Source organism: Ooceraea biroi, chromosome 2 (assembly GCF_003672135.1).
Source record: "Ooceraea biroi isolate clonal line C1 chromosome 2, Obir_v5.4, whole genome shotgun sequence".
Classification (NCBI taxonomy): domain Eukaryota; kingdom Metazoa; phylum Arthropoda; class Insecta; order Hymenoptera; family Formicidae; genus Ooceraea; species Ooceraea biroi.
The window spans coordinates 6,410,128-6,437,240 of record NC_039507.1 but is presented as its reverse complement, the minus strand read 5'-3'; the positions used below and the strand labels follow the sequence as shown (position 1 = coordinate 6,437,240).

The 27,113-nt window shown below is 39.9% G+C and overlaps 2 protein-coding genes across 2 annotated transcripts; one reads left to right on the top strand and one right to left on the bottom strand.

The window, feature by feature from the left end:
- The first annotated feature begins 15,485 nt into the window (after positions 1-15,485).
- LOC113563660 lies at positions 15,486-16,904 on the top strand. The gene has a single exon (XM_026975590.1). It carries the CDS (start codon positions 15,486-15,488, stop codon positions 16,902-16,904), a length of 1,419 nt encoding a protein of 472 aa, XP_026831391.1.
- A 1,076-nt stretch (positions 16,905-17,980) lies between these two features.
- On the bottom strand, positions 17,981-26,931 carry LOC105286898 (cytochrome P450 4C1). Its single transcript, XM_026975458.1, has 7 exons — positions 26,786-26,931; positions 26,494-26,584; positions 26,300-26,406; positions 25,848-25,916; positions 24,547-24,715; positions 18,299-18,478; positions 17,981-18,232 (listed from the first exon to the last, which is right to left on the bottom strand). The coding sequence occupies exons 1-7, from the start codon at positions 26,894-26,896 to the stop codon at positions 18,018-18,020; spliced, it is 942 nt and encodes a 313-aa protein (XP_026831259.1). The 5' UTR covers positions 26,897-26,931; the 3' UTR covers positions 17,981-18,017.
- Between the last annotated feature and the right edge of the window lie 182 nt (positions 26,932-27,113).

Genomic DNA, 27,113 nt, shown 5'->3' with positions numbered 1-27,113 from the left:
CTATGATTTGCATTCCACCCTTTATGACTACAAACCACGCAGTGCGCCTTGTTCCTACATTCCGAAACTTTATGTCCCTTCTCTCCACACTTAAAACAAATTCCCGTTCGGTCCACAGCACTAGTACATCCGTCTCGCACATGTCACGTTTCCAGGCACTTGAAACAGCGAACCGGTCGTGTTTCTTGCAGCTCAATCCGTGCTTGCGTCCATCCTATCCGGATTCGTCCTTCCTTAGCCGTCTCCACCGCTACCTTCATTGGACACGTCACCCATATTATTCCAATTCCAGACCGTGTCCGCAGAATCTTCCCCGTTTTCACATCCTCCATTTCTCCTTTCCCTACTTTCACTATCGCTCTCTGTACGTCCTCCTCTGTAGTATCATCATCCAGTCCCACTATTTTTAATTCCGCCCGATGCACTAATCTTCGTACGTTCACTTTCCCGTCCATAAAAACATGTTTCAGCTTCTGAGCTAGTGCATCAGCCTTCTCCTTGCTACCCTCTCCTGATATTTCTATTAATGTCGCGCCCGTCAATGTCTTCCGCGTCCTAGGCTTATCGATCCCGAGTTCTTCCAACGAAATCTCCTTTTTCGCTCATTTCAGGATTTCTCCTCCTGTCGGTCCATCTTTGATTCCAGCAATCCACACTGCCTCTGCCTTTGGAGGCCGCCTTCTCGTTGTACTCTTCATCTCATCCTTCTTTGGAATCCAACCTGTGCTCCTCTGCACTTCTTTTCCTCGTGTCACCCTTCTTTCTTCCCTCCTTCTACGTTCCACCGTCGTCCATTCTTCTGAATCCTTCAAGGGAGGAAAGTGAATACTTCTCTCCCCATCCGTCGATTCCTCCTCCGTCTGCTGTGTCGGTGTTGCCCATCCACGCGTCCTCACACTCCTCTTCCGTTGTGGCAATGGGGCCTCCTCCTCCAATTCCCCCTCCGTTATATTACCTCTCCGCAGTTCTCTCCTTCTCGCAATCAGTTCTTCTATTTGTTCCGTCAGCATCCGGTCTTTTTCTTTCCGCGGATCCATTATCTTCACTATCTTTTTAACCTTCTCAGCCTCTCGAATACCTATATCTTTCCTTCGTATCGCTCCCGTCTCTCCTTTCGTCGACGGAGGCATACCTTTTCTTTCTAAATCCTTCGGTGGTATCCGATCCTCTCTGCCCGTGTCCTCTCTGCTATCCATCCTACCTGTTCGCTCTCTCACCAATTCCACTCCAATATGTTTATTCTCCGCTGCCAACTTTTTGTTTGTCTCATGCAATTTATCAATTGTTTTAACTAGCTCTTTGTTTTCTTTTTTCAGGATCGTCGCCTCCGTTCGCATTGCCGCCAGCTCCTTCTCCCGGACATCACTTGACAGCCGCTCTTGGATCTCTATACTTTTACGGGTAAGTTCAATAGCCGCTATTTTTAGTCTAGCAAGTAATTTCTTCATATCACCATTGATTTTTTTCTGTAAGCCTTTAGCCCGTCCTCTCAGTTTATCCAATTCCCCAATCCATTCCAGCATCTGCGATCCTATGCTAACTGAGGAGTCCCCTAAGTACTCCTTTTTTTCTTCTCGTGTCATTACTTCCGTAGACTCATCTGATCCATCCCCATCCAAGAAGCTCCTATTCTTTCGTTTTTTACCGCGCTCCATCTCATAATCCATCTCATCATCATCTAATATTTCGATCGGATTATCCTCATTTCCTTTCACTGTCTTATCCTGTTCCGCACTCCGCAACCTATACGTATCAGCCAGAATGTCATCCACGATCTTGTCCTTAGTAATGCCGGTCGTATAATCGTCTCGAGAAGAGCCCCCCTCCTTCACCGCTCCCCTCGTAACGATCTTCGCAGTCTCTTTCACCGCCACAGACCCCGCGGAGCAATCTGTGGTCTGCTCGTCGCCAATTGACGATCGGGGGAGAGCCAGGCAGCTATTACCCCCCCCCCCCACTACGGACCGGTCCTCATCTTTCCGAATAGATGAAGTCACGGTTTCCTTTTTCGAGCCTTTCATCATATTCAGAAATTAGTAGGGATTGTTATCGTCAAGGGACCCCCACCCTCTACGTTCCCTCTCGGGTATCTCGGATGTTATCTTCCTATTATCCTACCGGGGTAGCTCCTCTTTCACAATGTCCTCGTGGGCAGGCTTATGAATGCATGTGTGTGTGTGTGTGTGTGTGTGTGTGTGTATCTATTGAGTGAATGTGTTGGTGTGCATGTTTAGGAAAGGTAAGTATGTATGACTGTGTGTGTACTTGTGTGCGTGCGTGTATGTGTGCATGTATGTGTGTGTGTGAGACAATGTGTAACTGTAACCTGCCACGTCGATGTCCCATTCTTTTCATGATACCACAGCTTTTGATCCCTCCTGTTCCTTTCCCTTATTCGCTGTCTCCTTATCGAGGCTCCTCCTAACTCGCTGTGGCTTCGGAGTCTGGCAATCCGCCATCGCTTTGTGGTACGCTTGAACTTGACTGTTCACTACCTCCTCCTCGAACGACTTTTCCACATCATCCACTTCCGCTTCCTCTATCGTGTCCCTTGCTTGTTCTTCAATAGGGAAGTCTACAGCTACACTCACATTCACTCTCTCCACATCTACTCTATCCCTCGTATCTTTCTCCACAGCTTTATCACTCACTTTTTCACTCTTCTCCTGTTCACTACTTTTCGTTGTCCCACTCCTACACTTTTTATCTCCCATTCGATGTTTGTCATTCATACCTTTGTCACTACACAACATACATTCACTCTCTTTATCACACATTCTCGCTACATGCCCTATGTTTCCACATTTATAACATCTATTATTGTGAACGATACTACTGGTGCACTGCGCTTGAAAGTGTCCATATTCCAGGCACTTATAACATTGTATAGGCCTCTTTTGTAGTATTTCCACTCCTACAACTGACCATCCTATCCTAACCTGTTTTCTCCTGGTTACATTCCACGCTGCTCCCATCGGTAATCTCATTCACAACGATCCCAGTCCCTTCGCTGTCCTTTTGATCCTTCCACAGTCTACATCTTCTTCCAGGCATCCTCCTACCTTCGCAATTTCCTTCTTTACCTCCTCCTCTGTTGTTGCATCATCCAGCCTCCATATTTGAACCTCCATTTTCCTTTGGATTCTCCTAACCTTGATCCGCGAGTCCTCAAGCACCTCTCTTAACTTGGATGTTAACTCCTCCGCCTTCTCTTTAGCCCTTTCTCCCCCAATTTCCAGGATTCTACCTCCCGTAACGGACTTTTTCACTCTTATGTTGTTAATACCCACTTTCTCTATGTCAATACCCCCTTTAGCTTTCTTGAGAGCCTCCGCATATGTGGCTCCATCACTCTCTTCGGATATCTGTATCGTGATGGCCGCCGACCTACCTTCCCTAATCCTCTTAGGTATTCCCGCTATCCTTGTCACCTTCTTGTCCTTCCGCTGTACTTGAGTTCGATCCTGCTCCTTTCTATCCTCGTCTCCTACATTTACCTGTTTCCGGTCCCTCCGTGCATGCTTCCCTCGCTCTTTCTCTACTGTCCCTTCCTTTACTATTGGCAAGGGAGGGAAGGCAGTGTCCTTTCCCTGTATTCTTTTCCCTGTATTCCTATCCCTCCTACCTCTTCCCTGTTTCCACTGATGGCTAACAACTCCGTAACCTTTTTATCTATCAGTTTCTCCACCCTGTCGATGATTGTCCTTTCTATCACTTCCTCATTCATCACGAAGGGTGGAGGCGCTATTCCTGCGCCCTCCACCACTGGTGAGAATGATCGATGTCCAAGTCCTACATCCCCTTCTCCTCTATCCAGTCCTTCCTCCACTGATTCATTTCCCCCTTCCTGCTCATCCCTCCTCTCGACAATGTTGTTCGTATTTGCCTCAATTCTGTCCTTCCAGCTAGGGCTCCTTACCTCTTTCCGTAGCTCTGCCATTTCTTTCTTCAATGCTGCAATCTCCTTTCTCAGGAGCCTATTTTCCTCCTTGTCCACATCCTTTGCCCTTTCCAGCAACACTGCAGTAGCCACTCTTACCTCCCTTACAACATCTCGTAATACCTTTACATTGGAACCTTTCAGATTGTTTGATGTCCGCGCAACCCTGTCCACTACTGCCATTTTCTCTAACACCGATGCGGCAATTTCATCGATATTGGACTTCTTCATTCTATTCACCCGATTCTTCTCTTCCTCGTTCATGAGTACCTTGCTACCAAGGCGAGGGTACATTTCCAAGATGTCCTTTTCTTCCTTCAGCTCCTTCTCCTTCCTTTCAGCCGCTAACCAACGTTTTTTTGCTGCCGCCAATTCCACATATTCCCCTGTCGTAGGGGGACGTCCTCGGCCTCTCCTCTTCGCTGGTCTCTTTGGCGAGTCCTCATCCTCAATCTCGATAGCCTGTCCCGACTCCGACGTTTCATCCCCTCCGTCACATGAGACGTGCGATGGAGTGGGTAATACAGACCTCGTCCCTTTCTCCTCTGATCTTCTTCCCGTCCTGTCCTTTGCTGAGACTCTCCTTCTCTTTGGCATCCTTACCTACACTCTCTCCACCATCACTGCTACAGGTCTCAGAGTCCGTGTAAGCTCTTCTACCTTGCTTAACTTCCTTTCTTTTTCTTTTTCAGATTCGTCGTCCGTAGATCTCGCCATGTCGTCATCCCTAGGGGTCGTCGCAGACGCTGCTACATTGGTGGAAAGCCCTGCGGAGCAGCCTTCCCCTTGCCAGTCGCTTTGTTGCCTAGGAGAGCGCCGGCAACCATCACTCTCCTGGCCAAAGGCAGCCTCATCCATTCGAGGAATGAGGCGTGTTTCTTCCGTAGTCCTGTTTTCCTCCATGGTTTAGCGGTTTTTCTGGGGTTTTTATAGAGGGCCCCAGGCCTCGCGGTTCCGAAGAACCTCCGGTTCCTCCGTAGGCGGGCTTGTGAATGTGTGTGTGAATGTGTATATGTGTTGTGTGAATGTGCGGAGTGTGTGTGAAAAATAAGCGAAACTATTGCATGCGTATGTCTGTGTATGAGTGTCTGGATGTGTGTGGATGTGTGTGAATGCGTATGGATGCGATGGATGTCTGGATGTGTGACTGTAACTCGCTACGGAGGAATTACGGAAACTCGGGTACCTTGGGAGCGTTAATTCCCATACTACGCCCTCCAAACTTGAAGGACGTAGCCCCTGAGGGTCCCCGAGGGTTCTCTGCTCTAACCTAACCTAACCTAACCAGGTTAAGAGAGAAAAAATAATAAATATTTCAGATTCATATTTATACTTTATTCAGCAATATTATTATTATTATTATTAATAGGATAAATTTGTTTCATTATTTCAAAAAATGCCTCAATTCTGTTTTCACAAGGATAAATTCTTAAGGAAGATATTCCTTGGCTTAGTTTAAGAAGAAAAGGGAAAAATCATTTAAAGCAGTGAATCGTTAATATAGAGAATAGTTTCTTTAACTATTCTATAACTTTAACTATTTTATATATCAACGATTCACTGCTTTAAAAATCATTTAAAGCAGTGGAATCGTTGATATATAGAATAGTTTCTTTAACTATTCTCGGGAGTGACCTTTGTAATATATGTCAACTTCAAGTTCTTACTTCGTGTGAATAGTCGGAAATCCATACAAAACTATTGAACTTCTTTTGTTAATAACTTTTTAACGAACAACGAGCGACGGCTAAAACCTCTTGAAGGTCACTCAGGAGGGTGACCTTGACAAAATATGTCAAGGTCATCGGGGCTGGCTCCCCTAATCGGTATATTTACCAATTAGCCAAGTATCGAGAAGTAGTTTGAGTATTTTACCCAAACGTTTTCCATGCATACTCTCTTATCGCATGACGATATTGAAGTACTTGGCGTGCCCGAATCGCAGTGGTCATGTATTCTTGTAAATTTGTACAATATCTTGATTTGTATTGTATCATGTATCTTCATGATTTTCAATAATGACTCGCAAATGATTTTGTGTCTCTTATAGGTAGGACAGGACGTTTTAATGTGATTCGGGCACGCCAAGTACTTCAATGTCGTCATGCGATAAGAGAGTATGCATGGAAAACGTTTGGGTAAAATACTCAAACTGCTTCTAGATACTTGGCTAATTAATTATTGATTTCATATTTAGTTTTGAGTTTTGACAAGTTGGAAGTTTTTATGTACTTGGCGTATATATTTTTTCTTTTTTTAAAAAGGTTTTTTAGGGATCTCACTCTTTTTTGGAAATTTTTAAAATTTGACTATATTTTAGTTTTACATTCTTTTGAACATATAATTAGTATTACATAATTTCTTTTTATGTTTTATTATCAATTATTTTGCATGCTAACACGTACATCGTTCTGATGCAATTTGTAATAAATTGTATTAAGAATAATCTTTTGATTTTTATATAATGTAAATTATTTTTATATATTTTATACTTTTTTCTGTTAACAAAATTTCTCTATGTGATTTACAATATTTTTTATTATAACTTTAACAATATAGCTTTACTTTCACATAAATCATTTTTATGAGTTTTATAATTTTATGCAATGAATGTGGTAGCGCTCGACGTTATGCAATGAAATTCGTGGTATTGGTGCAGTCAATCCCTTTCTCACTAACTAATATGACGTTGCACCACATCGATGACGGCGACAACAACGACGACGACGTTGCATCACATCAACGTCATCGTCGTCGTTATCGTCGTCGTCGTCGTCATCGTCGTGGTGCAACGTCATCGTCGTCGTCGTCGTCGTCGTTGACGTGGTGCAACGTCATCGTCATCGTTGTAGTCGTCGTCGATGTGGTGCAACGTCGTCGTCGTTGTTGTCGTCGTCGTCGACGTGGTGCAACGTCATCGTCGTCGTTGTCGTCGTCGTCGATGTGGTGCAACGTCGTCGTCGTTGTTGTCGTCGTCATCGACGTGGTGCAACGTCATCGTCGTCGTCGTCGATGATGTTGCTTGCAATTACTTGCAATTTATGTCTTTATCGTGAAATAAAACATTTCCTATGTATCACATTTTTTAATAATTTTTAATAATTTTTTAAATAATTTTTTAATAATTTTTTTATAGTATTTGCGATTTATATCTTTATCGTAAAATAAAACATTTCCCATATATTATTAAAATCATTTTTAATTCATAATAAATTAAATCATGCATGTGTGAACAGCAGCTTGAGGGACAAAATCGCTTTGCATGTGTATGTGCGAACATACGTACGTGAGTCTGAACCAGAATCCGGAAAACGGAACGTCACGATTCTAACGTACGATTATAATATCTCAGGATTGACTGCACCAATCTTATTCGAACTGGTTGCGATCGAAAGCTCGCATTCACATTTTATTATACAAGTGCCGTTAGATTTTTGATTACGGCTTTAATTCTTGAGATATTTTAATCATAAGTTGATATGACCTGTCAAATGGCATGAATTTCAGATAAGCTACTTGGTAGCGCGCGACGTTTATGCAATGAAATTGGTAACACTCGATATTATACAGTGACTCTCATTGTACGGAACCTTATTTTTGATTATGTACTTGGCGTCGCGACGCTACCGCGTCGCTTGATAGCTTTATGCAATTGAATATCTGCTTCAAGAAAGATTTTGTTTGTCTTAGAAATATTTATTGATTTTTTTCGAGACATACTGCATAGGATAATCACTTTTTCAGAAGTGATTACGTGTTTCTTAAAAACAATCGAAATATTTAATCCGATAGAAGTATGTACATATATTACTTTATATATATATATATATATATATGTATGTATGTATATTACTTAAACGAGATTCGCAACGAGAAGTGAGGGAAAGAGAGATTGTTGTGAATGCAAATTATTTACCACAATAACAAACACACAAATGTAATTTTACTCTTGAGTATGTAATAATAAAAAAAATGTCGATCATAAATTGTTACGTACGCGAGGTATTACGGGACGGATAGCACATCGACGAACACACAAAAGAAGAAAACGTCTGTTGTAACGGCACAAAGTTATATATAATTGAAATAAATTATGTACACTATATACAAGTTCAATTCGTCGTTTAATTCCGCGAGCGACGGAATTTGCACGCACTAAAAGCGACAGACTTTGCGATTAGTTGATTGCCAGAAAACTTTTGATACTTTGCAGACTGACTGTGAAGTGAGTCCGCGGATCGTTTGGAGCTCTATTTGTAGAGTCCGTGAATTTTGGCTAGGCCCAATCGATTTCAAAGTTTTGGGGGTGACCCCCGCGTGCCGCACACGATTGGCACATGGTTGGGCCTCACTCAGCCCGACGATAAGGGACATGCGCGGAGCGAGCCGCAAGCCGAGCGATTGGCAGTCGCCGTCTGGCGTCATCTCCTCGCGCATGTCTCCTGAGAAAAGTCGCGAGTGAACGGTTGGATTGCGGTCGATGTTTTTCTCGATTTTGCGGGACAAACAGCGTAGAAAGAAAATATTTGTCCCGAATTTCCTTCTCGATTTCAACTCTCGAAACTTCTCGAATGACTTTATGAGACAAACATCACCCGCACAGCTATTCGAATGATCAATTTCTCAGACGATTCGGTTTCCGAAAATTCCTTTAATGCAATTCCGAACATAAATCATAGATTGATGCTATAAAAAATTCATAATGTCTCATAGATTATATAAATGATGCTTATTCTTTCTAAAAGCATTGCCTAAGCCAGGGATCGGCAAAAGTCTGAAATTGGGCACGGGCACCCGCGGGCGCCCGCGAGTGCCCAGCTGCTGGGCATATCGACAAATGAATAATGAGACTGTGATAGAAATATATGGATGGTAACTAATAAACAATCAGAGGTTCGCGTTTTCGGTGCCAGTCGTTAGAAGTATAGTAAAACAGATTTCTATCGAATCTTTCCCGCTTTTAATATTCACTCCTGCACATGGATAATCAAAGTACGAAAAGAACTTCAAATTCTGAAAGTTCTGAAAGTTGGGAAGAAAGGTTTATAATAAAACTTAATAATCAAGCACAATGTTTGATCTGTGGAACATGTATGATTCCAAAAAAAATATAATATCGAAAGACATTATAATACAAAACATGGAACCACTTATGACAAGATAATAGGATCGGAAAGAGTCAAACTTTTGCAAGATTTAAAATCAGCTGTCATCAATAATAAAGTAAAATTTTTTAATTTATACTACATTATATATTACATTGTCGTGTATGTAAAATATGTGACTTTTATTACATTTAGTTTTAATTTTTTCTAATATAGGAAAAAGAATCAGAATTAAATAAGCCTGCATTGTATGCTAGCTATAAAATTGCTCATCTTATTGCACGTGAATCACGTCCATTTACTATTGGTCCATTTGGGAAACAATGTCTCGAAATTGCGGCAGAGGCGATAGATCCTGATAATGTTAATAAATTTAAATCAATTAGTTTGTCTCCTCGAACTGTGATACGCCGCATTGAAAAATTAAGTGAAGATCTGGAGCAACAATTGTCATTAAAAGCAAAGAATTTTATTGCTTTTTCGTTAGCTCTCGATGAAAGTACTGATATCGTTGATACTGCACAATTAGCAATTTTTATTCGTGGTGTGGATAGCAACCTCTCTATTACTGAAGAATTATTAAATATAATGCCTTTGAAACACACCACAACTGGAGAAGACATATTGCACAGTGTTGAAGAAGCAGTTGCAAACATAAACTTATCTTGGGATAAATTAGCTTCAGTTGCTACTGATGGTGCTGCAGCAATGGTTGGATGTTATACAGGCTTCGTAGGACGTTTAAAATCCAAATTAATAGCACAATCGAAACAAGAAATTTATTCCATCCATTGTATCATTCATCAAGAGGCACTGTGCGCAAAATCTTTAAAATACGATGAAGTAATGAAAATTGTAATTAAGGTTGTAAATTTTATTAGAACTACAGGATTGAACCATCGTCAATTTCGCGAGTTTTTATCTTCTTTAGAATCGGATTATACTGATATCCCTTATTTTTGTGAAACGCGATGGCTTAGTCGAGGTAAAACTCTTGAGCGTTTCTTTCGTTTACGCGAAGAAATAATTATATTTTTAGAAATGAAAGATAAATGTATACCCGAACTATCACAACCTTCTTGGATCGCCGATCTTGCTTTTCTCACGGATATTACTGGTCATTTAAATACATTAAATTATTCTTTACAAGGCAAGGATAAATTAATTGTTCATATGTTCGATCAAATTCAGTCTTTTAAAATGAAACTTAATTTATGGATTAATCAGTTTCAATCCCGACAGTTGTTGCACTTTCCAAATTTATTATCTGTTGCCATGCACATTGCAGATAAGCAATACGACAAATATATAAATTCACTTCAGTTACTACACGATGAATTCGACTATCGTTTCAGAGAAATACATTTTTTAGAATTAGATTTGCTTATCTTTATGACGCCCTTTACCGTTGATATTAATATCGTTCCCGCAGATATACAATTAGAATTAATTGATTTAAAATGTGACACTGCCCTTAAAAATCGTTTCCACACAACGACTGATATTGTACAATTTTATTCATATGTATCACAAGAACGTTTTCCTCGAATACATGCTCGCGCCGCAAAAATAATGAGTATATTCGGTTCTACATATTCATGCGAACAATTATTTTCCGTAATGAAATTAAATAAATCGCGGTTACGCGGACATTTAACAGATTCACATTTAAACGCAATTCTTCGTTTAAGTTGTGCTAGAGCACTAACACCCGATATATCACAAATAATATTAAATAGTACCTAATTGTGAATCAAATATAAATTAAGTATTTGTTATGTATTACATTTAAAATTTTAATTAATGTGTTATTTTTTAAATTATATTAATTAAATGTATTAAAAATTGTGTTACTATGTTATATGTTGTTCCGTACTTTTTTATGTATCGCTTTTTTTTTATTATAATTTCGTTTGGGTTTTTCGCGGCGTCGTACGTCACTGGGCTATTGTCGCCGTTTCGTTGTTTTTCCCGAGTTGCGCTGCGCGAACGCGAGCTCGTAGCCCACCAGAACGAGTCCGTACGGGCATGCGAACAGAAGCAGAAGCAGCCCAAGTATATTTTTATATAGTGCGATTAGTGGACTGTAAAAAGTAAAATCGTTTGTGCTCTAAATATAATAAGTAAAACGAAGCTCAAAATATTTTCTCGCCCCACCTGGAAATACGTGGAGACGAGGGCGTCATTACAGACGCGGCGGATCGACACGACACAGGGTCGCGGCTCGATTGCATCGAAAGGTGCGACACCGCGCACGAGGCACGGAAGCTTCACAAAACATATTGGTCCTTCGAGCCGGATCTAGTCCGGGAAACACATTAAGACACTCGAGGCAAACGATTTGGCGCACAATCAACGGCTCGTTCTTCAAGAGACATTCGCATAGTAACGGCATAGCAACGACTGTTGCGAAGCATCGCAACCAGCTACGATTTACGCATTACGACCGGCATAGGGCTGATCACCATTTGTCAATCCAGAGGTACCACGGGGGTGCCGCAACAAGGCGATATCAGGCGATATCGAGAGTCAACGACAGTGGTTTCTGCGACGCAACGCAGCAAGCCACAGTTCACGCATCACGGCCGGCACGAGGCTGGTCACGTGTTATCAACAATCCAAGGGTGCCACAAGGGCGCAGCAACAAGGCGATATTGAGTTTCAGACGCCACACCAGGAGGTTATCATCAGCGAGCGCGTCCGCGCAGTGCAGCGGGGCGGCTTCCAGGAACTTCCAACGGTCAAATCGATACACGGCGGCGATCAACGAGGATCGCGCTTTTATCACAACACGAGGTCAGGTAAACTGAATACGCTTGTGCCAATCATTATTGTTGTATTGTAATTTACGCATTTTGGTGAACATGTCTCAAGATCGCGATTCGCAACCGTCCGAGGCGGGAAATTTTTCCGCGCTTAAGAAAAAGCGAGCTACAATAAAGGGTTCGTGTACACGTATACAAACGTTCATGAATAATATTAGTCAGATTACATCAGATGTGATAGCACATATTGAAGAATGCAGGGAGCGGTTAGATGCATATTGGTGCGATTACGATAATGTACAAACGGAAATCGAGACTTTAGATGATAAAGAAGTGGAAGATAGAATTGCGTTTGAAGATGCGTTTTATTTATTGCGCGCACAAATGCGGCGTTTGTTGGCGAACACATCCGGAAGGTACACATCAAGCAGTGTGTCACATACCACGGCATCTCAATCAGAATCTAAAGTAGATTCATCCGCGAGTGTTCGATTACCAAAGATAAGCTTACCTTCTTTTTCGGGTAAATATGAGGAATGGTTACCGTTCCACGATATGTTTATTGCTATTGTACACGATAATAAGGCATTAAATAATATTCAGCGATTTCAATATTTACGTGCGTCTTTGTCTGGCGATGCGGCCAGTCTCATTGCGGCTTTAGAAATATCGGACAGCAATTACGCGGTTGCGTGGGATATTTTGAGACAGAGATACGATAATAAGCGCGTTATCATTCAAACTCATATTAGAGGCATCATGGATTTGCCCGCAATGGTCAAAGAAAATTCAAAGGAATTAAGACAAATTTCAGATGATGCATGTAGACACATACTTGCATTAAAGGCATTAAAAAGACCAGTTGATTACTGGGACGATTTGCTTGTTTACATTCTTAGTTCAAAACTAGATTCGGTAACAGCAAAGGAATGGCAATCTTCATTAAAAGACGGGGAGATTCCCACTTTTAAGCAGTTTACAGAGTTTGTTTCGCATCGCGGTCAAGTTTTGGAAACGATCACTAGAGTTAACACCGTTGTTAATAAAGGGTACAATACTCGTTATCATGCACAAGGTAATGTTAAGCAACAATTATCACATCTAGTTACTTATAATGGTAAGTGTTCGTTTTGCAATGATGAACATGCTGTTTATTCGTGCAAGGAATTTTTGGCATTACCTATTGCTCGGCGTGTAGCCGAAATACGTGAAAAGGGTTTATGTCTCAATTGTTTGCGTTCCACAGGACACATTGCGGCAAATTGTAATGCCGGAGTTTGTAAAATATGCCGATCAAGGCACAATACATTATTACATAGTCAAGACAAAAACGAGGATAAGCCAAAGGAGGAATCAAAGAATTCCTCGTCACCCAAGGAAGCAACCGAAATGTCAAGTCAAGGACAATCTTCGATTGCAGCACACAGTTCTCTCGCATGTAATCAAGTATTGCTGTCTACCGCAGTGGTATACATAATTGGCAAGGGAGGAACACGTAAGTCGTGTCGCGCTCTTCTTGACTGCGGTTCACAGGCAAATTTTGTTACACGTAAGTTTTTTAAATCATTAGGATTAAAGGCCCGATCAATAAATGCTTGTGTGACCGGAATTAACAATGCATCTACGATGTTTAATCAAATTGTTGGTGTTACTCTTCAATCACGAGTAAATTCATTTTCCACGAGTTTTGAATGCATAATTATGGACCAGATAACTGGAAAGATTCCTCCGGTTTCCGTGAAACGTCATTTGATTGGATTGCCAGGCAACATTGAACTTGCAGACCCGCAATTCAATTCATCGGCGGATGTTGATTTGCTAATAGGTGCAGATTTGTTTTGGCAATTGTTGTGTGTTGGCCAATTCAAAGAGTTTAAGGGAAGTTTAACATTACAAAAAACGCGTCTTGGTTGGATCATCGCTGGGCGTGTTATTTAATTCGTTGGCTTTACCACAAAAAATACGTTCATTAACAGCGTTAATAAGTAACACGGAATTACATGATCAGTTGTGTAAGTTTTGGCAATTAGAAGAGGTTTCTCGCGGTTTTGAAAATCGTACGGTTGAAGAACGAGCTTGTGAAGCTCACTTCAAAATTTATACATCAATTAACGAACAAGGTCGTTACATTGTAAAGTTACCGGTAAAGGATGACGTACTACGAAAGATCGGTGATTCAAAGGAAATCGCGTTGAAACGGTTTACACAACTTGAAAGACGATTTGAACGTGATCCAGAGTTTAAAAAACATTATGTTAATTTTATAAATGAATACGTTAATTTAGATCATATGAGAAAGGTTTCTTCGGTTGATGAGGATAATAGCATATCATTTTACTTGCCGCACCACGGGGTGTGGAAGCAAACCGATCAGTTTGTAAAATTACGCGTGGTATTTGACGCCTCGTGCAAAACCACTACGGGAGTATCTTTGAACGATGCTTTGATGGTCGGACCGGTGATACAGCAAGAATTATTTTTTATTCTTTTGAGATTTCGCACACATGCAGTTGTATTCACGGCGGATATAGTAAAAATGTATCGCCAAGTATTGATACATGAATCGCAAAGAAGTTTGCAACGCATATTTTGGAGGGACAACACGAATGTTCCTATCGAGATATTTGAATTGATTACCGTAACGCATGGTACGGGTTCCGCGTCATTTTTAGTTACAGAATGCGTTCAAGATTTAGCTGCGAAACATGCAGCAGAATTTCCGCAAGGTTCAGAGTGTGCGCTTCGAGATTTTTATGTCGATGACTTACTTACTGGTGCAGATTCGATTGATGAAGCTAAGCGTATACGTGATCAAATTGAAACATTATTGAGACAAGGTCATTTTGAGTTGAGTAAATGGCATTCAAACCACGCAGAATTAGCACCGGCTCATAAGAGAGCCGTTGATGAAACAGTAGTGTTACATGGCGATGACACGCCGAAGGTGTTGGGGGTGCAATGGCATCCGCCAACAGATCAGTTTACGTTCGAATGTAACGTTTCGTCCGATTCTAGGCGTATTACGAAGCGCACGGTATTGTCCGACGCTTCAAAATTATTCGATCCACTGGGGCTATTAAGGCCGATCATAGTTGTAGCAAAGTTAATTATTCAAGACGCTTGGCAATCCAATATAGAATGGAACGAATCCTTACCGCAAGATCTCCACGCGAGGTGGTTGAGTTTTCGACAACAATTATTTTATATTAGTGAAGTGAAATTGCCTCGCCAAGTCAAATATAGTATAAGAGCAACCTACATTCAATTACATGGTTTTTGTGACGCAAGTCAACGTGCTTACGGGGCTTGCATTTACATAAGAAGTCGTATTGATTTAATGAGTATTGAACAGAGTTGTTATGCTCTAAATCACGTATGGCTCCCATTAGGGCGATAACTCTCCCGAGGTTAGAGTTATGCGCAGCCGTTCTTTTGGCTCACTTATTAGAGAAAGTTCGATCTGCAATTGATTTATCCGAAATACAAATTGTTTTATGGTCAGATTCCACAATTACATTGCAATGGATATCTTCATTTTCACGCAAGTGGCCAACCTTTATCGCGAATCGAGTCGGCGAAGTTTAACGACTCACTAAAGCATATCAATGGAGACACATATCTTCACACGATAATCCCGCTGATATCATTTCTCGTGGAGCCACTCTTCACGACTTGATGAACAATCGTATTTGGTGGAATGGTCCTTCTTTTTTCGCTGTAGAAGAGCATCATTGGCCTCCGAGCAGTTCTTCAAGTACATTAGACGCTCATTCGGAACAGGAATGTATAATAAGCGCAGTTTCCAAGGTCACTGTTTTTATCATTAATGATTTATTAATTAAGTATTCAAATTTAGACAAGATATTGCGAATCATCGCACGTTGTTTAAGATTCTTTCCTGAATATCGTCGTAAATTCAATGGAGAGTTTATATCTCATCAGGAAATAGCAGCAGCTTTAATTGTTGTTTACAGAAGCATTCAAAGAGAAGCGTTTCCAGAGGAGTACGCTCAGTTATCCAAAAATAAGCCTATCAGCAATTCGAGCAATTTGTTGTCTTTATCTCCATTTTTTGACGCAAATGGTTTGATTAGAGTAGGAGGAAGATTAAAAAATTCTGATATGGCCTATGAAGCATGCCATCCAATATTGTTACCGAAACATAAATTTACTGAGCTCATGATTCAACGTGAACATATTCGAAACCTTCATTCGGGATTGCAGGCGACCATAGCAGTTGTCAGGTCGAGATTTTGGCCATTGTCGGTACGTTCTATCACCCGAAAGGTTATTCGCGAATACATCATTTGTTTTAAGCATAAGCCAGTTATTCCGCAAGCAATAATGGGCAATTTACCTGAAAATAGAGTAACTGTTTCAAGACCATTTAGTCATACCGGGGTAGACTATGCAGGTCCGATGTTTCTAAAGGAATCCAAGCGGCGCAACGCGAAACTTATTAAATCATATGTAGCATTATTTGTTTGTTTCGCGACAAAGGCAGTTCATATAGAGGTAGTAAGCGATCTGACATCTCAAGCATTTTTAGGTGCGTTCAAGCGTTTTATTTCACGTCGTGGAAAACCGAATTGCATGTACTCCGATAACGGAACAGCATTCGTAGGAGCGAAAAGGCAGATGAAAGAGTTTAGTGAATTCCTCAATAGCGATCAGATGAGCAACGAGCTCATAAATTTTTTACGCGATAATGAAACCGCGTGGCAATTTATCCCATCACATGCGCCTCATTTTGGTGGATTATGGGAGTCTGCCATAAAATCGACTAAGACACACTTACATCGAATTGTAGGTAATGCGAACCTCACGTTTGAGGAATTACAAACTGTATTATGCGAGATCGAAGCGATGTTGAATTCGCGTCCGTTGACACCGCTTAGTACAGATCCTAATGATTTACATTGTATTACTCCAGGGCATTTTTTGATTGGCACAGCGTTAAACAGTTTTTTAGTCCCTGACCTCGTAGATGTTCCAGTCAATCGACTGCTACGCTGGGAAAGAGTGGAGCAACTCCGACAGCATTTTTGGAAGCGGTGGAGCTCGGAGTATTTACATACGCTCATCGAAAGATAGAAATGGAAAATCAACAAGGGATCGTCGCTGAAGGTTGACCAATTGGTACTCATTCAGCAGCCTAATTTAGGACCCACTCAATGGGTGCTCGGCAAGGTGCAAAATATACATCCTGGCGATGACGGCGTTGTTCGAGCCGCAACAGTGAAGACTGTAAAGGGACTTATTACCAGGCCACTGGCAAAATTTGCCATATTTCCGTTAGATTAAGTATAGTTTTTGTTGCGTTTGCGTTTTATTTAGTATTAGGTATCATTTATACGTTGTGCGTTTTGTTTAGTGTTAGACATTATTTATATCGTTTTGAAAGTTAGTACTTTCAAGAGGGGCGGGATATGTTCCGTACTTTTTTATATATCGCTTTTTTTTATTATAATTTCGTTTGGGTTTTTCGCGGCGTCGTACGTCACTGGGCTATTGTCGCCGTTTCGTTGTTTTTCCCGAGTCGCGCGGCGCGAACGCGAGCTCGTAGCCCACCAGAACGAGTCCGTACGGGCATGCGAACAGAAGCAGAAGCAGCCCAAGTATATTTTTATATAGTGCGATTAGTGGACTGTAAAAAGTAAAATCGTTTGTGCTCTAAATATAATAAGTAAAACGAAGCTCAAAATATTTTCTCGCCCCACCTGGAAATACGTGGAGACGAGGGCGTCATTACAGACGCGGCGGATCGACACGACACAGGGTCGTGGCTCGATTGCATCGAAAGGTGCGACACCGCGCACGAGGCACGGAAGCTTCACAAAACATATGTTGTTTAATTTAGTGCGATATATTTGTGGGCGCTGCGAGTGCGTATCTCCGCCCCTGTTTCAATCTCTCTTTTTTTTTGTCGCGGGCATCTAACGCGTTCAGCTTTGCCCGCGGGCAACTGGGCGCCCGCGGGCAGTGCCCACTTGCCGATCCCTGACCTAAACTACACTATCCGAAGAAATACCTCCTCCAAAGTTAAAGCAAAGACAATGATTTTGCTAAAATGATAAGAGTATCCTATATATTCTCAATCAAATATTTATATACGTAACATATATTTTGTGCGTGATATTGCTTGAGAAATATAATAACGCTTACACAAATAATATACATAAATAATTCGTTATTTCTCTTCATACATTAGGTTTTCACACCGACATAATTTGCATATTCTCTTGTAGCAGTTGCACAATTTCTGTTAGATGGGACGAATTTCACGCGTATGGGCTGCCCAATGCGAATAATTATATCGGTTGAACATCGAACATCTTTCAAGTGATCAATGGGCTCCAAGTTAAAGTTGTGCATCAGAGTACCAATTACAGTTTTCATCTCCATCATGGCGAATCGTTGACCTGTTATGAGTAAACGCATTATAATCTGCTTTGTACGCAACAAGATATTATGATCTCGTAGATTACCTATGCAGTTCCGCGAACCAGCGCTAAACGGTAGATAAGCAAAAGGATGACGATTTTGCACCAGTTCTGGCAAAAATCTGTCTGGATCGAACACCTCTGGATTTGGCCAGAAATCAAGATTTTGGTGGAGATGTACAATGTCAATAATCACGTTTGCTCCAGCAGGTACCAGATACGATTCTAAAAATAGCATAATAGAGTAAGATTACAGATTATAATTCCAGCAATTATTAATTAAAAAGCAATCCGGATAGTGCAGAGTAAATGTTCATTTATTAATTATTATCTACGTTAATAAAAACGACAGCTTCCGCGTATTAAATTAAATTTGTAACTTGATCAATTATGTGTCGATGTATTTATATTATATATCAAAGATTATTAATTTTGATACATTTTCAGTGCAGTAAGGATGCACTTAACATATCAGTAATGTTATGCAACGAACAATAAACGTATCGACAATTGTTTTATGGAACAATGTCATCATGAGTTTCTGTTGCATGAAACACTTGATTTCTATGTTGCACGTCTTAAAAGGAGAACCTCCCAAGTGTAAGTCTGAGATCGGGATGAGCTTTTGTAGAATGAAAGGGCTTTAAGAGTAAGTAAACACCTGTTTAGACTTAAGGTGTTATGAATAGCCGTTTCGGAGAAAACAATAATTAAAAAGGACCCCGCACATTTTATAGGAAAAAATCGGCTCCGGTCAAATTGGCTGAAATTGAAATATGTTGTTGAGGATGTTTGCGTGCTTTTGTTTTTGATTAATTTGAGTTTATTAAGTTGCCTGCCATGTATATCCTCAGCCTATCATAATATGACGAGTGGCAGTAGCGCGACAAATATTCTCATTTCCTGTTTTTATATATTTTGGTTCGCGCACTGCTCCTCACTCACTATCTATTAGTCTTTCGTCGAGTCAAGCTCGTATGTAACCGAGACACGTTGTAATTGCGAATAAAGCGAAAGTATTCTTTAAACAACATATTTCTTTTCGAGAATCCACCGTAATCCTCAACAGGTTATGGGCCCAGGCTCGATTCAAATCTAAGAGGATTCGCGAAAACAAAGTTGTGCACGTACGCGTGAAAGAATTTGTGAGCCACGTTGCGACAAGATGGAGGAGATATCTGCGCGGAGCGTGACGAAATTCAATGGTGAAAATTTCCAAGGCTGGAAATTTCAAATAAACGCTTTATTTATCGCATACGGAATTCAAGATATTATCGACGGTACAAGAGTGAAACCGCGAGACAATGCCTCGGCGGAAGCCAAGGTGTGGATGCGTGATAACGCAAAAGCGATGTTTTTGATATCGTCATCCATGGAGTTTGCTCAGTTTGAGTGTCTTCTGTCGTGTACCACGGCTAGAGAAATGTGGAATAAGCTTGGACAAATTCATGAACAGAAATCTGCGAGTAATAAGCTAATGCTGACGCAAAAGTTTTTCCAGTATCAAATGGGTGCTAGTGACTCAGTGGTGATTCACATAACGAAAGTTCAAAATCTTGCGAGTCAGATAGCGGACGTTGGTGAAGAATTATCTGAAGTAACAATAATGGCCAAAATCTTTGGTAGTTTAACTTCAAAGTATAGTGCTTTTCAAACCGCGTGGGACAGTGTGGAACCTGAAAGACAGACTATAGCGAATTTGCAAGAGCGATTAATAAAAGAAGAAGCTAGATTAAACGCGGAAAGTGATCCGAACAGTGCTCTTTATTCGGCGAAGCAAGCGAAAAATTCTGCAAACAAAGGCAAACCAGGACAGAAAGAACATTGGAAAAAGAACGCTGAGTGCTTCAAGTGTAAACGTAAAGGTCATATCGCGCGGGACTGTAGATCAAGACGACGAGAGAGCGAACACGTAAACAAGGATGATTGCGCATTCCTTGTGGAATCGTCTAGAAAAGGGACAAGAAAGGACACAGTGACGCCTGCTGGAAATATACAAAGACTGTTAGATACTGACTTAAGTGATGTATGGTTAGTAGATAGTGGCGCGTCAAAACATGTAACTTACCGACGGGAGTGGTTTGCAGAGTTACGGGTTACCAATGATGGTGATACTATCTCATTAGGAGATAATGGAATATGTGAAGTGCGCGGAGTAGGAACGATCAAAGTAATGCGTTATGTATACAGACAGTGGATTGAAACGCGCATAGAAGATGTACTTTATGTGCCGAAACTCCGGAAAAATCTATTTTCAGTCGGCGTGTGCACTTTAAAAGGTTTCGAGGTAAAATTCTTAAATGATCGAGTTTTGATCGTGAAAAATAATAAGACAGTTGCAGTGGGTGCAAAACAGGCAAATGAACTATATCGCATGCATTTTCAAGTAAAAACTGTAGAGAACTGTGCAGAAGCAAATGTGTCAAATGCAAATTTCAAACTATGGCATGAAAGACTAGGTCACGTGAACAAAAAGGCACTTGCTCACATGGCAAAAACGGGCCTGATGACTGGCTTGACGACAAAACAGGATCAAGATTTCTTTTGCGAATCGTGCCAGGTTGGTAAGTCTCATCGATTACTATTCAACAAGTGCAGTGAAACAAAAGTTACGAGTCCAGGTGAGCGCATACATTCCGACGTTGGCGGTCCGATTTCAGTAGAATCATTAGGAGGCGCAAAATTCTACGTAACGTTTAAAGACGAAGCAACAGGCTATCGTCATGTTTTCTTCATTCGGCATAAATCCGACGTGTTTGATCAATTTAAGAAATATTCAAAATTAATTGAAAATAAATTTGATCAGACAATAAAAGTTCTTCGGTGTGATAACGGGCGCGAATATTGCAACACGCAAATGGACAGTTACCTAGAATCGTGCGGGATCGTTAGAGAAACGACGGCGCCTTACACTCCCCAGCAGAATGGGAAAGCGGAACGTGATAATCGTACTATCGTTGAGTGTACGCGTACAATGTTGCTTGCTAAAAATTTACCTAAATTTGTGTGGGCGGAAGCAATTAACACCGCGGTGTATATCTTAAATCGAACATTGACATTGAACTCTAACAAAGACATTACGCCGTATGAATTGTGGACAAATAAAAAGCCAAGTTTAAGTCATGTGAGAGTGTTTGGATCCGACGCGTTTATGAACATTCCGAAACAATTTACAAAGAAGTTTGACGCTCGCGCAAAGAAAATGATACTTGTTGGGTATCAAGACGATTCTTCAAATTATAGATTGTATGACCCAAAGACTAAAAAGGTGTCTGTTTCCAGAAATGTAACTTTTTACGAAAACCCTGTGTCAAGCGTTCCTTCATCAGAAACAGCGGAACCGATTGTCGTACTTCCAAAAGGTGAGGTGGAGCAACCAGTTGAGCAACAAAGAGGCAACAGTCAATCAGTTATAGAGGAGGATGAAGAAGAGCGAGAAGACGAAAACATGGAAGTGAACCTGGAGCCTGAAGAACGAGTAACTCAGCATGCACATAAACTGAGAGATCGGAAAACTATTCAGCCACCAAACAGGTACCATTCGTGTATTGCCGAATATAATTTACCTTGCTCTTTTCAGGAAGCTATAAGTAGTGAGCAATCCAAAGAATGGAAACAAGCAATAGCGGAAGAGTATCGAGCTCATGAAAATAATCAAACTTGGATCTTGGTAAAGAGGGAGCCAAATATGAAAACCATCGACTCGAAATGGGTTTTCAAAATTATTCGAGACGCACAAGGAAAAGTATTACGTTACAAAGCGAGATTAGTTGCCAGAGGTTTCAAACAGGAGCGAGGATTTGACTACCAGGAAACGTTTGCGCCAGTCGTAAGGTACGACTCACTTAGAGTGTTACTGGCAATAGCAGCTCAAGAGGATCTCGAATTGGTACAATTTGACGTACAAACAGCCTTTTTATATGGAGAACTTCAAGAAGAAATTTATATGGAGCCTCCAGATGGATTGGATATTGTAAGAAACAAAGAAGATTGTAAAAGCGCGAATGTAGTCTGTAAACTTTCGAAATCGTTATACGGGTTAAAACAATCCTCTAGATGTTGAAACGAAAAGTTCAGTAGAGTTTTGAGAGAATTTAATTTTAAAGAAATTGAAGGGGATAAAAGTATTTTTGTTGGTTGTGTTAGAAAGTTTAAAGTTATTCTAGCGTTATTTGTGGATGATGGATTACTAGCAGCTAAGTCAAAAGAAATTCTCGAGATAGTTATAGGTTATTTTAGAAAAACGTTTGATATTACGGTTGGTGATTGCAGCAAATTTGTTGGTATAGAAATAGAACGAAATAGAAAAGAGAAATCTATTTTTATACATCAATCTATTTATACTAAGAAAATCATTGATAAATTCAAGATGAATACAGCAAAAGCTGTTAGCACACCATCCGATCCACATTCAATATTAATACCTGCAGATTCTAAAGATTCCGTCGAAGAAAGAAATGTACCCTATAGAGAAGCGGTGGAATCTTTGTTATTTTTAGCTATAGTTTCGCGACCCGATATTGCTCATGCAGTGAATATTGTAAGTAAATTTGTCAGTAATCACAATGTTGAACACTGGAGAGCGGTGAAACGAATTTTTGCGTATTTAGTCGGTATACGTAATTACGGTATAGAGTAATACAAGCAGCGGTAGCAAATTAGAGTTAGTAGGTTTTTCCGATGCAGATTACGCAGGTGATTTGGAAACGAGACGATCTACTACTGGATATGTATTCCTTTTGACTAATGGTTCGATTTCTTGGTCGTCTCAAAGGCAAAGTTTAATTACTTTAAGTACAACCGAATCAGAATACGTAGCTGCTGCGTCGGTCACTAAAGAAGCTATTTGGTTAAGGAAACTACTAAAAGATCTCGGATGTCCATGTATTGAGTCAACTAATTTATTTATTGACAATCAGAGTACGATCAGACTGGTTAAAAATCCGGAATTTCATAAGAGAACCAAACACATAGACGTCCGATATCACTATATAAGAGAAAAGACAGAAGATAAAGAAATTAGAGTTAGGCTACTGTAGGTTCCGTAGGTACATAGGTGTACCTACGGAACTGCAAAAGGCAGACATTTTTACAAAGTCGCTACCAAAAGATAAATTTTTAAATTTGCGAGAAAGTTTAAGTGTTAAACCAAAAATCAATAGTTAATACAAGAAAGCACTTAAACAGCGGTAGTGTTGAGGATGTTTGCGTGCTTTTGTTTTTGATTAATTTGAGTTTATTAAGTTGCCTGCCATGTATATCCTCAGCCTATCATAATATGACGAGTGGCAGTAGCGCGACAAATATTCTCATTTCCTGTTTTTATATATTTTGGTTCGCGCACTGCTCCTCACTCACTATCTATTAGTCTTTCGTCGAGTCAAGCTCGTATGTACCCGAGACACGTTGTAATTGCGAATAAAGCGAAAGTATTCTTTAAACAACATATTTCTTTTCGAGAATCCACCGTAATCCTCAACATATGTTGTAGTTTAGGTGATGCTGATTAAAAGTTTCCTTAGGCAAAAACGCCAAAAATCAAAAATATAAAAGATACGACGACTTAAAGTGAGCAAAATTGGAGTTTAAAAAAATGTTTGAACACGTATATTAAGTTAGTATATAAATATGTGCGTGCATGTCGCGTATGTGTGTGCGTGTGCGTGCGTGCGTGGGTGTGTGTGTGTGCGTGCGTGCGTGCGTGCGTGCGCGCGCGCGCGCGCGCGCGTGTGTGTGTGTGTGTGTGTGTGTAGCGGTTCAACCGAATCGCGCTTTCCTGCGGACCTGCCTTTAAGCCAACCGCGCACATGCGTGCGTGTACACACACACACGCACACACACACATTTATATACCTGCATATTAATATATTTTTTCAATATTTATATATTAACTTATTGTTAATATACGTGTTCAAACATTTTTTAAACTCCAATTTTGCTCACTTTAAGTCGTATCTTTTATATTTTTGATTTTTGGTGTTTTTGCCTAAGGAAACTTTTAATCAACATCACCTAAACTACAACATATTTCAATTTCAGCCAATTTGACCGGAGCCAATTTTTTCCTATAAAATGTGCGGGGTCCTTTTTAATTGTTGTTTTCTCCGAAACGGCTGTTCATAGCTTAAGTCTATACAGGTGTTTACTTACTCTTAAAGCCCTTTCATTCTACAAAAGTTCATCCCGATCTCAGACTTACACTTGGGAGGTTCTCCTTGTTAGTATCTTTGCTATGATACAAAACCTATATGATACAAAAACTATATAATATGCTATAATTATTAACTGCTCACGTAGCATTACGTTTTCCGCTAACTTTCGTGTTATCAAATAAACACTAGGATACAATCTCATCGTTTCCTTCAAACATCTCTCTAGGTATAGCAGATTCTGTAACGCTGTCATAGTCAGTTTTCCACCGTTTTCTTCCATTACAGCATTGACTTCATTTCTGACGCGATCCTACATAAAACAGATTGGTAATTATTTAGATTAACGGAGCAACCTCGAATGACCTTGACCTTGACATATGTTGTCACGGTCACCCTCCTGAGTGACCTTCAAAAGGTTTTAGCCGTCGCTCATTGTTTATTAAAAAGTTATTAACAAAAGAAGTTTCGAAAATATAGTAGTTATTTTGAATATTGAAAGACATAAACGACGAATATGAACGAAGGAAGGAAAGTGATTTAACCTAACCTGATCTAATCTAACCTGATTAGGTTAGGTTAGGTTATATTTTCCGAAACTGGAGCCCTGGACACATATACGCTCGTTTTTCAGCCCGCTTTGCGGGAGGGCGAGGGGAAGGGGCTTCGCCCCTCCTCCCGCCAGAATCCGTGCCGTGTACCAGGTGATCAAAATCTGTACGGTGAAATCTGTAACACCGGCTCCGGCGGGGGGAGGGGCAAAGCCCCTCCCCCCCCCGCCCTCCGGCGAAGCGGGCTGAAAACGAGCGTATGGGTCCGGGGCTCCAGTTTCGGAAAATATAACCTAACCCAAACCTATTTCTGATTTAAAGGTAAAATTCCATCAAATATACTCTTACGTAAACGTATATGATATCGTAAAATTATGCTCTATTCATTAAACTTTTTTGTTAATAACTTTTTAACAAACAACGAGCGACGGGTGAAACCTAGTGCGGGTTATTCGGGAAGGTGATTTTTGTAATATATGTCAAACTCAAGACCTTGCTTCGCGTGGACAGTTGAAAATTCGTGCAAAATCATTAAACTTCTTTTGTTAATAACTTTTTAATAAACAATGAGCGACGGCTAAAATCTTTTGAAGGTCACTCAGGAGGGTGACCTCTATAATATATATCAAGGTCAAGGTCATCCGAGGTTGCTCCGTTAAACTAAATAATTTCCAACAGATTTTCATATTTCAGATGAATTTTGAATCATATGATTATTCGTATAGTTAACTATTAAGGTAAAAACACAATTATATGTATACTATTCTATAACTATATACTATGTATTTCTATACTATACAACAATTTCACTTAAATGTGAAAGTTAAGTAAATGAAACAGTTGAATTAAATTAATTGTATTTATCTTAATTCGGTATTTCATTATAAAAAATACCTGCACATCCTTATGTTCGGTTAATAGTAATATAGTGAAGGTGAGAGCCATTGATACGGTATCGTGACCCTATAATTATATATATATATATATATATATATATATATGTTGAGACAAAATCATGCTTTTTAAAGTCTATTATCATCATTTGTCATGTTATAGTCACAGATACTTCTGTGATGAAAACAGAATTAATTTACGAGAAATAATTAATTAAATAACTAGAAATCCACATGTATTATATCTCTATGTTTAAAGAACTTCACATAGAACTTCTTAGCATCGCTTAGTTTTTTTAATTAAAAAGAAATTACAATTTTCTAAGGAAATAATTATTTAAAAGTATGAGACGTAGTTGTAACAATTTTTGCTTATTTTAATCTGCCTGTTCAATTTATTCCTCATATCTTGTAATATTTTCCGAAAAACATAAATGAGATGAAAGCGTTTACTTCGAACATGAAGGTGTCAACTTCTTCTCTGATGTCCGAATCGCTCATTTGGTTATTATTGGACGCTGCTATCATGAGATCCAACATGGCAAGGCGCTTCTTTCGGCCTTAAACAAATAAAACAAATGGAAGACGCTCTAATCAAAAAGTTTATTAATATGATAACGGAATTATTGCGTTTATTCTATACGTACTTCCTATCGTATCATTATCTTCTGCCTCATTTTCAAAATTTAGATATCGTCCACCAGTGGATTCGTGATATCGTTTCCTTTCCGCAATAATCTACAAGAAATGATCTGTTGTAAAAATATGCGTTCGTTAGGAGGTTATCGGCAACATTGAAATTTTCAAACATATATTATGTTAATTATCATTAAAACATATATTATGTTAATTATATAAAGTTTTTAATATCTTGCTGGAAAAGATTGTGTAATTTTCTCAAGAACTCTCATAATTATGTGTAATATTATTTGTACTCACTTTTTCTGTGAAACCATGTAATACTTTCAAACATTTAGTTTGCTGTTTATATTTCGACGAGAACCAAAATAGTCTATCGTTAATATACCACGGACGGAACATTCTATACATATAATTTGATCATGAGAAATATATATATTTGAAATACATATAAAAAGATAAATGTACTTTTTGTTTAACAATAAGTGTTTTATCAAGAGACACGGTAGTGTCTCGTGCCAAGTATACGCACAGCGAGACCGCACCGTGACTCTTTTACGCGAAGCGACGCTTTCGCAGACACTCAGATTATTAGATCTCAATAACCGCTGAACGGATCAAGTTCAGA

Excerpts from the sequence above, each read along its gene's own strand:
- LOC113563660 (XM_026975590.1), top strand. The coding sequence starts at position 15,486 with ATGAACAATCGTATTTGGTGGAATGGTCCTTCTTTTTTCGCTGTAGAA.
- LOC105286898 (XM_026975458.1), bottom strand. The coding sequence starts at position 26,896 with ATGTATAGAATGTTCCGTCCGTGGTATATTAACGATAGACTATTTTGG. Across the intron at positions 25,917-26,299 it reads TTGACACCTTCATGTTCGAA|GGTCACGATACCGTATCAAT; the intron begins GTAAACGCTTTC and ends ATATAATTATAG. Across the intron at positions 18,479-24,546 it reads AGCGGAAAACGTAATGCTAC|AATCGTATCTGGTACCTGCT; the intron begins GTGAGCAGTTAA and ends TGCTATTTTTAG.